Source organism: Dysidea avara, chromosome 7, assembly GCF_963678975.1.
Source record: "Dysidea avara chromosome 7, odDysAvar1.4, whole genome shotgun sequence".
In the NCBI taxonomy this organism is placed as follows: Eukaryota; Metazoa; Porifera; class Demospongiae; order Dictyoceratida; family Dysideidae; genus Dysidea; species Dysidea avara.
In genome coordinates this window covers 22,386,146-22,399,499 of record NC_089278.1, presented here as the reverse complement: position 1 = coordinate 22,399,499, position 13,354 = coordinate 22,386,146, and the positions used below count along the sequence as shown (strand labels likewise).

At 37.9% G+C, this 13,354-nt stretch overlaps 2 protein-coding genes across 2 annotated transcripts; one reads left to right on the top strand and one right to left on the bottom strand.

Annotated features, from left to right (window-relative positions):
* The first annotated feature begins 96 nt into the window (after positions 1-96).
* Positions 97-3,306, top strand: LOC136261554 (uncharacterized). Its single transcript, XM_066055569.1, has 7 exons — positions 97-254; positions 542-602; positions 1,648-1,690; positions 1,739-1,791; positions 1,844-1,950; positions 2,134-2,230; positions 2,985-3,306. The coding sequence occupies exons 1-7, from the start codon at positions 176-178 to the stop codon at positions 3,169-3,171; spliced, it is 627 nt and encodes a 208-aa protein (XP_065911641.1). The 5' UTR covers positions 97-175; the 3' UTR covers positions 3,172-3,306.
* Positions 3,307-3,651: 345 nt separating this feature from the next.
* LOC136259896 (hydroxyacyl-coenzyme A dehydrogenase, mitochondrial-like) lies at positions 3,652-10,457 on the bottom strand. The gene is made up of 8 exons (XM_066053451.1): positions 10,271-10,457; positions 9,593-9,721; positions 7,880-8,037; positions 5,864-6,080; positions 5,734-5,806; positions 5,642-5,689; positions 5,373-5,441; positions 3,652-3,877 (listed from the first exon to the last, which is right to left on the bottom strand). Exons 1-8 carry the CDS (start codon positions 10,400-10,402, stop codon positions 3,756-3,758), a joined length of 948 nt encoding a protein of 315 aa, XP_065909523.1. The 5' UTR covers positions 10,403-10,457; the 3' UTR covers positions 3,652-3,755.
* Between the last annotated feature and the right edge of the window lie 2,897 nt (positions 10,458-13,354).

Sequence of the window (13,354 nt, the reverse complement as noted above, 5' to 3'; positions counted from 1 at the left end):
AACAAATTTATAGCTGGACCACCTTGACCCTAGCTAGTGGTTTACTAAACTCTGAGATACAGTTTGTGTACTAGCTTTATAAGCGTACACGCATTCAAATAATTTATGCGCCTGAACTTTATCAAAGTCATGTGATTAATTTTATGAGGCGATTGCAAGACGAGAGAAGCACGAGATGATTTCTGTTCTTCTGCTCGTCACGTTTGTGACGATTGCTACAGCACAGTACACTCCTATACCACCTCATCCACCCGGTGAGTGATAGCTATTTATATGCCATTATGGGTAACTCAGCTTGCATCTACCGGGCGTGCCATATGCATGGCCAGTGTTAGTGTTCAAGGGCTGATTTGTAAAGCAAATAACTTCCAGAGTTGACATAGCTAGTGATGAATATCCAGTACAAACATTATCGTATTGTATTTGATAGTGGGAGTGGCTCTATTTAATATTGGTAGGGATACACCCACATCCTCTGCAGAATGATGATTGTAGCCTCTATTGTAGCTAGTCTATATGTCTCATTTCCACTCCACTACAGGGTTCACCTATAAAGCATCAGGCTATAGAACTACACCGGTGATAGAGTTATTCTATGACCAGTAAGGAAATTATATTGTTAGATCATTGTGTATTGTCTGTCAAACATTTATTAGTTGTCCAGCTTAATCTAATTGTGCAGACTAGACATGATCTGGCTGTGTCATTTGTGCAGACTTTTTGTTGTGCATGTGATTCTGCAATTCAAAATGATTATACTATTAAGCCATCGTAATCATATTGCTTGTTTTCCCATAGATATTAGAACCCCATAGACTCTAATATCTATGGTTTTGCAACCCCAGTTGTAATAATAACAGATTAATTTTGGGCAGGAGGTGATAATTGATTATACATCACTGTAAAGTGCTAATAACAATAACATTCAGCTGTGTGTATGACTGCTCTATTAGAGTACCTTGATTTTACTAAAATGGAGGGTCCAACTCATTTGTTACCTGTCTTATACTTAATCAATTGGTGTCTCCGCATTCATGTGATCTATAATCAAAATTTTATTATGGTTACCTGCAAATTGATGCAGGTAGCAATGGCGGATCCAGGATGGGGCATTTGGGGCAAATGCCCCCCCCCCCCCCCCCCCCCCCCCTCAATTTGTGGAGGAGCCACTGGCAGTCATACGTCTGATTAAAATAGCTACTAAACTTTGTCGGGCCAAGAAACTCATGAAAATATGCACATTTTACTAGCAGTTGTTACAAATTCACCAGAAATCAAAACGAACCAAAGTCAAATTACCTGTGAAATTGTCACCAAGCACCTTTGTACGTACTTAGCGCCTCTAAAAATAATTATCGTGTTGCATTTGTTTAAGACATTCAGAGTATTTAAAACAACTTTTAAGACTTCACAGCCATCTGAAAAGGCAAAAATGGCAAAAATCAACAGTGAAACACTACTAAGAGGTGATTATTTGTTGCCTCAAAAATGCAACACAACTAGAGAATCTGGCTCTCCCCAACCATTTACAACTTAGCTTGTTTGTGCCCCTCCCCTTGCCAACTCCTGGATCCGCCCCTGGGTAGTGATGCATGGAAAATAAGAAATAAATAATAATAATTATCATCTAATATTTCTATATTGTAGCCTTTGTCCAGACTCCAAAGCTAGTTGGCCAACAATGAAACAGGTTTGTAGGCACTACATACAAGGAATGATCATTATCCTATATTAACAGGTGTTTGAAAATAGTGAAAATATCACTGGAATAATTCACATATTTCCTCTACCGTGAGTACGACCCCACCACTCAATGTCATTTAATACACCAACTACTACACAGTTACCATCACAATGCTTACTTTGTGACTCTTGCTGGAGTGACCATCAGGCGTTCAGATCAATCAGAATTTGTACAGTTCATGGAGGCTGTGTTTAAGGACCAGGACAGTAAGTCATATACACCATAGTACGGTCAGTATTTTTTGGAATAAATAGGTGCAATCAATATAGTCTTGTATATATTTTCGCACACTTAAGAATCCCAAGCCCTTTTCATATGGCCTTTACCCATGATTTGGTCTGTCTACACATAAGCAACAACATGTGGTATACATGTGCTGTCTTCTACAGAGTTTCTCACTCAAGCTGAGAACATGACAGAACCTGAAGTGCACAAAATGATTGCAGAATTCGTGGCTATGAACATCAAAGGCGTTTCCTCCCAAACGTGAGTAAAGTAATATATTTATCACCTAGAAATCATTACCACAGTTGGATGTAAAACTATTGTGTTTTAGGAGTATAATATGTACTGCATTTATGTTTATAGTCAGTGCAGTTGACCTACAAAAAATGTTAGAAAATATTCTAATGGAGCAGTTATCTAGATAACAGGACAAATTTTCGTGTTGATTTCAAAAGCATGCCTGGACTACAGTCACAATTATTTTATAGTTGCTCTTCCTCTAATAACAAGATTATTTTGTTTAATGATCTCCGCAATCTGCTCATGTAAAATATGCAAAGTTGCAGGTCCATGTACAAAATACACTGGGACATAGTGCTCATGCCCCAAATCATACAGTGCAGTACTAACTAATTTATGTAAGTTAGCCAAAAACATAATCCTCTCCATACTCTATATATTCTTGATGGTAAAATTGTAGCTAATATCTTGTAACCGAAGTTTAAATTGAATGAGTTGTCCCGGCATTCTGTGGAACAGTAGATATATAGCTTTCAATACAAAGCCCTCATGTGAAGCATCAGACCTTCAGACCTTCTTAAATTTTTGTGCCCTCATAATAATAATGTAGGTGTGCAGTAGACCAGGAGTGCATCAGATACAATGGACAAACTAGGATATCCTTAGGATTTGACATGCTCCTGAGTAGACCAAAGAAAAAAAAAATTAACATTTGAACAATGATCACTGTCTCATCTGACAGACTACAATTTACACTGTTTCATTATGCTTGCAGGATAATGAAAGGTTTTACTGACAATAATGTGGTGGTCGAGGCAGACCGGGCCTGGGAGTATGGTTGTTCTCGAGGAGTTAGTGGTACTCCATTCTTCATGATCAACGGAGTCCTTGATCACAATGCTGGTAGTTACTCTGTCAGTGACTGGACTAAGATGATCAACAAACTGAAGATGGGACCTTGATCCTAATGTTTTTATACTGGAGACCGAGAAAACACATAAATTCTGTTGGACCTTGATCCCTTTGTGTTTGTATGACAGTGTGTGTGTTATGTTGAAATAAGTACAGTTGTGTTAATACAAACATATTTCCTCTGACATCAAAGAGTTGATGACCACAGTGGAACCTGCAATTACAATCCCAGGTGTCCTTAATATTCTTTTACAGTGAGTATTTCTAGTGGAGTATGTGCATAACTAAATTCCTGATGAAAAGATATGATGCACGTACAAATTATGCATGCTTCATCCATGAGCTACTATACCAAATTTGTGTGTAGAAGAAATTTTTAGTACCACAGAATAATACTCTAAAAGATGTAAATATGTGACTGTTCTATTAGAGTATCTAAATTTGCATTGTCTTAAATAACAGGATCACGATACCCCTCCATTCCATCCCAGCTGCATTTCTTATGACTGCTATCAGCACATTCAATACGCTTTCAAGAAAGAACAAGACTTATATGAAATATTCTGATGAGAAAACTGCACACAACAAATATGCATCACTTCACACATTCACTCCTATACAGTGAATCAGTTTGTTATTTCTTGTGTTGATAAAATCCTTCTCCAGTCTTCATACCGAGTTTGCCATCCTTTACTAAACTGTTGAGTAACTCCGATGGATTAAATAATGGATTATCTGGCTCCTTCTCGTGCCAACCTGCAGTGTTACACAAACCTTCACGGCACAATATACAGAATTCATACAGTGTAACCTAAAAAGAAAGATCAACTTATATCCACCAGCTACTTGTCAACTGCATGGCTACAAATTTGCTAAACAATTTTTCTTTTTTTTTCTTTTGTGGTTTTTCATGAAATATGCTATCCTTGGAAATAGCAGGCCCTCATGCAATCTTAGAAACAAACTCAAGGCTGTATGGTACAGCTTTGTTGGATCAATTGTACTTTCTCCAGGTACGTACATACATAGCAGACACCAGTTAATGTCAATTACTTCTATATACATGTTACATAACAAGGTCAATTGTTGTCACCCAGGCTTTTTTTAGGCTGCACCATTTTTTCACAGCTTGGCTGTTTTTGTGTGGATTACCCTATCTCTAGGCAATTTGTAACCAAATTTATATTCACCACTGGTGTTTAGTGTATTATAAATTCACTGGAAATCAAAAGGGATGTGTGGGCCAGACAAGCATGACATGGTGGCAGACAACATGGCTATACAGTTAATTTACAGAACCTCATGAATAATATCATACAAACCTACCTCACCATTAGACCACACTATATGCTATATATAGCCCAGTCATGAACACACACTACAAAAACCATCTGATAACCATGTTGAGTTTTGTGTGTTTTGTGGGTTTAAAGTTGAAGAATTCCTCAAATGTATTGGAATTTAAAGCCTTTTGCTTAGTTAATCAAAGATGTTTATTGTCAAGTCTTGATTTTATAGGCACTCATGAAAATTGTTAGGTAAAGCAATGCTGTTTCCCTATACAAGTGGACTCAGAGGTGGACACTTTTCAGCTAGCAGCTGAGTTCAGTGAACAGTCAAGATACTCAAATAAAGCAGTCAACGTAAAGGTAGCAATTGCACGTCAAATAAAACAACTTCGTTTATTTGAGAAAACTAAAGGCAACTAGCTAAATCAAATGTCACATACATAGTTTACTTTCAAAGTTTCAGTTAACTATCTGCATGCCATTTAAACACTGCACTGATGAGTTACAATCATAATTGCATCTCAAGGTTAGACTTTCACTTTCAGAATTTCCTGTAGGATTATGAACAAGCAAAGTAAAATTGATAGCAATGCTAAATAAAAGTTCTATACTTAAAAGCAGAAAGAAGCTTTGTACATATGATAGCAATCAGATCGAGGATTTTAAAAAAGAACCTATTTAAAAAAATTCCTGAGTGAAGTATGCCTGCAGACCCCACTTGCCGTGCGTGCTATCATGCATGAAAACAGATAATAATCTCTGACATTAACATCATCAGATTAATAAAAAGTGTGCATCACTACATGCCTGGCCTGACCACTACAATTTCTTGGCCTTGGGCCCCTGCTCCATTACTACTCAATGATCAGCCAGTAGTATATTATTCTGACACTTTAAGTCAAAAACTTGACCAGATGGTGTACCAGCTGGGCATGATATCAAGTCCACACAAGGTGGCTTACCATCTAGAATAAACTTGGTAGTGTCCAAACCAACATAGTCCAGTAGTTCCAGTGGTCCCATGGGGTAGCCTGAAGGAATAAATGAAGTACTGAAATTACCATGGGTTAGGTTAAACCTCATAAACTGTTCGAGATACTATGTATACAAGTAAGTACATGAATACTACACACACACACGCACGCACGCACGCACGCACGCACGCACGCACGCACGCACGCACGCACACACACACACACACACACACACACACACAATATACACTACTTACCAGCTCCTAATTTCATGGCTTTATCAATATCTCGAGCACTAGCATCACCTATACCAGATGTGACATGAGCACATGTTAACACAATCTGATACCTCTTTCCAGCATTCTAACACCCTCAACTAAATATGGCACCAACAACCGGTTAACTACAAATCCTGGAGTATCCTATGATATGCAAATATAAAGAATGTTCATCCAAATTTGGATAGATGATAGACATACCTTGCATGAGATGGGATGTTTCCGAAGGTTGTTAGCAAACATGAACAGTGAATCAAACGTTTCTTGACTGGTCTCATTGCACTTAATCACCTCGACCAGCTTCATCACGGGGACAGGGTTAAAGAAGTGTAACCCACCAAACCTGTCCAGCCTGTCTGTGGCACTGGCTATCTCAGTAATGGAAAGTGACGATGTGTTACTAGCAAATATTGTCTTCCTGGAAGTATAGTGATAGCTCTAAATTTGTTTACAAGTACACTACAATCTATATAATCTGAGGATGTTGGATTATTATTATAGTTAGTAGTGCAGTAAACTTGTACGGTAAGCTTATCAGAAATGATACTATTTAATGAGTTACAACATGGAGCTTTAAACGGCTTCTTGCAATGTACTAGAGAGCAAAATGTAACTGAAGTGCTCCAGTGATGCATGTGGAACTCCATTCTGAATTTGGAAATCAAGTATCAGTTTATGGCCCTGCAAATTTTGTACCAGTATGAAATGTTTATGGCCTCCTGAACACCCCTCCGATAACTAGAACACTTTAGGCTACCACTTAACATGTCTAGAAAAGATGGACATCCAGTTGAACATCTACAACCAGCCTCAGAACTTAGCAGGACATATTGATAACAATGCTTTGGAGTGCTAATTTATATACAAGTATAAGAAAAAATTAGGAATTTTAAATTAGAGTAGGGACAGTGTATAGTGCTGCAATAAAAAGTACTGAAACAAGCTGGATCAGAGTAGTGCGTAATGTCCAAACACTGTAAAACAATAAGAAGTGAATATCCCCACTTTGCATTGAGTGTAGCACAGTAGGGATATTCACTTCTTATTGTTATACAGTATTTGGACATTATGTACTACTCCGATCCAGCTTGTTTCAGTGCAGCACTATACACTGTCTCTACTCTAATTTAAAATCCCTAATGTTTTGTTATTCTTTTTTGTGAAGTTTTATTGCAAGCTCATGACCACTAAATAGCCTGCTTTTCAGAAAACCAGTCACAATATTTTAAGAGTTAATCACAGCACTATTATACTAGATTATGACTCATACAATAACAACTGATCAGTGGGCGTGGCTCTACATAAGCCTGCAGGCAATAATGGACTTGGATTCATGCATACCTACAGACTGATAAATGGGCGTGGCTACCATATGTCTACTGATATTAATTTACGTATGACATGTAGTAACACGTCCACATTTAATTTAGCACATGTCTACAGACAGTAACTTATGTAAGTAGATGTGGCTCACGAAAGAAGCAGGGCTACGCTATGATGTGTAGTAACACGTCCACATTTAATTCAGCACGTGGGGTCAGACCCAAATAATCTGTAAAGAGGGACCTGGATGACCCGACTCGGTTTAACATTATTTATAAACTATATTTATTGACTTACACATTGATATATAGTTCGCCACAGAGTTGCTCTCACTGATCGATATCAACAGTGAGTCACATATGCGTGTGTTCAAATAGTTTGATGCAACTGGCGACCACATGTATTCGAATATATAGTTTTATGCAATACCCACTGGTAAATGGAAGCCGTACTGTAGTCTATTAACACTCAGCAGTAGAACCTTGACTGGTGGCCATGGTAAAGAAGGATAAAAAGTAAGACAATAGCGTAAGCATTGTATGTTTAACACCAAAGGTGCCCATGGCCAAACCAATGTGCCCAAACCAATGTGCCCAAACCAATGTGCCGTGTGTATCATATTACTGTATAGTAGAGATCTAAGTGATGCTCCCTGTAAAGCCCTGTTTCCTTAGTCTCAAATCTTGTTTTTGGGCTTGGTTTTACCCAACCAATACTGTCTTGTTGTTGTGAGGAAAAATCGCAGCAGGTTTTTGGGTTATATCACGGATCGCCCCCAAACCTTTGATGTCCCTACTATACAGTACTATCGTACTGTATGATATAGCACATGCACATGCAATACTCAGAGTAATATGTATAAAGTACATTAAGTTCATACATATCTAAACTCACTGTGGTGCGGCCTCATCTAGCTGTTTGAACAACTTTTGCTTAATGGCCATGTTCTCTACTATGGCTTCCACAATAAGATCACATGATCCAATGTTGCTGGTAGGATCCTCCGACATGCTAATTTTTGACATTGTTTCTGTCATGAACTGCTTCATTGCCTGAGAGAGGGAACAATAGTGGTGTTTTATGTAATTGTGGAAATGTTACAAAGTCCATCTATAAAGCCACGGGTTTCCTGTCTGGTAACTTTGAGAGATGATCACACAAGGAAGCCAGCTACAACTTGAAATCTTTTTTTTAGTGTGGTGTACTGAATACACATTTGACATCAAATGTAGTGTACAAGTGTTTATCAAAACACACTTCGTGTACACGTTAAACAGATTGTTTTAAAGGCCAGTAATGGAAATAGGATTGGGTAAACAAAGCCAATCACCACGGAAATATACAAACATGATAAGCCAATGATACACTACACATTAATCAACATATATGTAGAAACAACGGAGAAAAAAGGTAAGCCCATGATGCATGCATTTTAGATAAAATGGCACACCTTGGACTAAGTAGTAATGTCAACCAATGAAGAAATCAAGCCCATAACACAATGTGCTGGCAGAAAACATTTATGAGGTTTTTGAAAGATAATTTCAGAGGGAAAACACAAACCTTCATATACGGTGTAATTAACTGCTGCACTGTATGATGACAGTACATACTCTGACATCAGTACAGTTTATTGTAGCTGACAAAAAAAGACTGGCTTACAAAATGATCCGACAAGTTATTTAGAGCACTGTGTTACCATAACAAAACCACTGATATATGGAAGAGAGAAAACACAATGGCTTTCCCTGCCACTGTTCAGCCTCACTGTAATAACTGTAAATCCATAATTTAACCTACTCGCTTACAATAAATGCTAAACAATCTGCATACACACTACTGTTCTGAGCTAAAAAAATCTATCCATAATTATTATGGTAAGCTTTCCAGTTTCTGTGCTAGCTAACATGTTTTGACATTATAGTCTAATTCCTTTAAACACAGTATATAACTTGTTGGCCTTCATATCATTGAGATCACATAGTATTGATGAAACATGGTGTTAACCTATGTGTCATGCACAGCTAGTACACAAACCACACACAGAGACAGATGGGTCTGTGATGAAATGGCCTCCTCTTCCCCACAAACCAGCCACACAACTTTACTGTTTACTAGCCATTGTTCAGTGGTGATAACATTTCCTAACACATATCACTCAAGAAACATTTCCTACTAACACTGTTTATGATACTGGTCCATTTTCTAATTGTTGTAAATACTGTAAGACTTGCTAGTAAAATTCTATCTTAAATACTTTTCTTTTAAATATGTAGACTTTGCTGAATTTATCGTGGTGAACTTGTTATAATCTACACACAATGAATAGCTTTTTCCATTACACTGTGCATACAGTATGGTATTGTAAAGGGCTGGGGTGTCCTATCACTACAAAAGACTTCAGAGCAACAGTATCATTTTCCCCAATACACATACGTGTGTATATATGGGGGAGAGTATATTGCCCATAAAACGAATTAATTTGATCAAGTTATCTAACAGTGTGTTAAGATCACCTTTAATCAAATTAGTACCACTACTAGAACTGTTGATTGGTGCTGATAAGGTCAAGTCACAAAAAGTACACTGTAAAATAAAAGAGCTTACTTTAGCATCATCTGGGTACTGTTTGCTAGCGACTCGTTTGAGGCTAGTAGCAATTCTTTCCTTAGCCTTCTGTAGGATGGCATCAGTCTGATCCACCAGCACCACTGAATGGCCAGTTTGTGCAGCCACCTGTATAGTAATAGTAACTTCACAATACGTCCTTCTACAGGGGTTATGAGAGTAGGATACTCTCCTCAGTATATGTATATATATATATATATATATATTATGAACTCTTGATATAGCATAGATCACAAAAATGTCATCTTTAGCAGTGCTACTTCTAAGCACACTTACAACTATGTGGTGGAAATCTAGGGAGTAATGGATTTGCTGCTCTGTTTCAAGAAACAAAGGATAACTAGCGTACGCTTCCAAACTGCACTGCAAAACAAATACAGCTGAAGCAATTGGCATGTAGTAAACTTCATTTGTTGATTGAAACTTTTAATAAAGGCATTGCAAGTGTATATGTAATATTTTTTCAGGCGCTTGTGAAATAAAACAAGTGATACTGACAGGCGAGAATCTTCACAAGAATGAATAATAACTCATAGTTAACACCATACTGCATAGCAGTAGCTAACACTATCACAGACAACAATATCTCGTATAAGGTCACGCAAGCGAGGTCACGAGAGGTCAACAAAAGTTTTACGTCAACGCGCAGGCGCTTACCTGTGCAATCCCAGATCCCATCAGTCCGCTACCAATCACGGTGATGTTGTTGATGGGTGAGTTTCGAGTGACTGAAGTAGCCATGCCTCGCGTGATGTGTTGACAAAGACTCCTCGCTGCTAGTGCCTGCATCGCTGCCACGTGATACCTGTTTTACGACTATCGTATACTATCCGAATACCTGTGGTTAGTGAAGTTACTGTAACCTCGACTGTAACTATGAAGGTGTGTTTTAAAATGTGCAGTAAATTGATGGTCTATTATAAATCCATTGATAGGGTTTGACAAGTTTAGGCCACTCCAAATAAATTCTGTTTCCCGTCCTGGACTCAGGCATATTTGCATGCGGGCGGGCGGCCATTTCCATTATTTCATTATAAGATTGGCTAGCTTTTCAAGCCATTATTTGCCTGGCACAGCCAAAAAGGCTGCATAAAAGCATGCTTAAGCTTGTTCCTTCTTTGTAAGTTGCAAAAATAACTCATTGACAAATTTGTGCTGACTTGATAGCATTTCAAGATAGCTTTTACTGAGCCTATCAGTATGCAAGAATAACCAAAAAAAACTTAGGTACTTAAAAAAAGTATGCAAGAATAACCGGATAATAATGGAAGAATACGGAATAATGGAATATTTAGAGCTGGCAGTAACCAGATGCGGGCGGTGGACAGGAAACAGAGAATTTATTTGGAGTGGCCTTATATATGGTAATATGACCAAAAGTTTAACCCTTGGTATATGACCAAGTATATGACCTAATCATTGCCTTGTGGTGGGGCAAGTTCTATGCAGTCAGTGAGTCACACACTGCTCCACACAATATCCATCATCACAACTAGGGCCTATGAGAAGACTGTTTGAATATACATTCCACCGGAAGAGTTTCACAATGTTTTTAAAATGATGCATAATTGTAAAGATATCATCAAGAGTTAATAATATGGGAGGGCTCCCATATTATTAACTCTTGATATCATGTTATTAAAGTTAGTCAAGTTTATAAAGCTAGCCAAGTTTGGTTATTCAAAAAATGAATGTTAGATTAAAGTATGCTGAAATGTATATATAGCTTTCACGATGACTATTAATTGTTGGAGCTACTGTTAGTGCCCTTCCCATTGTGGAGAAGCAAAGCTCATTAGAACTTCATTATACCAATTTGCCCTTTAGTTTGTCCAGTATTGTGTTTACTCCATTTTCTGGTTATGTGGGCATCAGCTCATTGAGTCCGGACTTGATGAGCTCCCCTAGTTTTTATTCCATATCTAATTGATTCATAGAACCTTCCAGTTGTTATGAACTATGGTAAAGCCTTACTTAGCGCAGAGCTTATAATAACGTCCGGACACCTGACAAAAACGGTCAAATTGCATAGATGTCTGACCATAATGCAATTTGTCCGGACACTGTGTCCCATCAAAGCACAAGGAAGGAGCCTAAGGGCTGAGCTGGCATGCATCAACAATAACAGTCACTTAGTTGCCAGGAGATAGTATACATTCTTACAACCCAAGGGAGTGACCACAAATGTACCAATGCCAACCCTCTAGTGTACTGTAACCACATAACAGCTGCAGTAAGGCATGTGACATCTTACCACTATAATGTTCATTTGCTATGCTATAGTGGACATGTTGGGCATTCATTTTCCACATGTCCAGTCAATTTTGGAAATTGTCCGGCCAATTTTGGTTTGCCAGGACATTGTGGCAGGACAACAGAGAAGTCTCATCATAAGCTCTGTTAGCGGTCACTTTGTTACCAAGACCATGCATGAGGTTTCACTGTACCACTTTGCTCTGTCCACAGAGGAAAGAACATGTGGTAGTTGCGTGGTTTATAGATTCTTCTAGAATCTGCTGCTGACTTGGCAATCAGAATCACTTAAGCTATGTATGTAAATTATATTCACATTTACTGTAATTGGCTATCAGCTGAAATTACTGCTTGTTAATAGAATTTAGACCAAAAACAAACCATTGTGATAGGGTGTGAAATGGATGGTTTTACCATTAATGGCAATGTATCATGGGTAGTGATCAGATGCATGGGCCTTGTTTGCAGAGTGGTGATTCTAGACGTGGAGGGAAGGAGAGGGGTCTCCTCATATATTTTTTTCACTTACTTTCACTAGGTACATAGGGTATAGCCTATGTTTGCAAGCCCGTTCCAAAATGTATAGTCATCTGCGTCACATTTTGTCCAGTCATGTGGCCTTCTACCACTTTATAGAAGTAGGGTCTGGCTCTGACGGATCACATGAAAGTTGATTATACAAGTGGCAATATACTTATGAGGTTTGAAAATCAGTCATTCCTAGACAATATAAACATATCTTTTAACTCCTAAAAGGGGCAGAACTAAAATTCTTTATTAGCCCATGCAAAGAAGTAGAATGAATTTAAGAGAAACCAGTCTCCCTTTTTAAATGCAGAAGGCTAATTGTGAATGCAGCCCATTCCAGTTTTGGAAATGTCCTTTCCAGTTTGAAGATTGTTATTTGCAATCATATCTTCATACACTACCGTACTATACAAAATTTTGGTGGGAGATATTTTGGTGAATTTGGCAAATCGACGTCAGTCTGCCAAAACAATTCTTGTCTAATTTAATAGAGAGAATGTAGCATTTGCCATTATCCACCAAATTCTATCTTAGACTTTAATTGCCAGAATTTTCTCTTGCCAAAATTTTGAATTGTACAGTATACAGATTAAAATAGAATTATTATCAGAGAAGAGGCTACAATATTTGTAGCACACAAGAGTAGTTCCTATCATGTACCTACTGTAACAGCAGGAGTCAATGTCTATTGTGTAAGACTAATTCAATCTTTTTTTACAACAGTGAAAGGGTGAAGGTCACATACAAGTAACCTATTAACTATCATAGCTACTGTATGGGAGTGACAATCCTTAAAATTTGACCAGTTGGCCGTTGTTACTTTAACGAACCCGTGATATATTGAGTATGGCCATGCGTAGTGTCTGTGGTAAATAGTGTAGTGTAGTCTTTCCACATTAAACACACTAGCTAAATTGATTAAATGCTTTACTTATTAAGATCTCCCTTACCCCATAAATT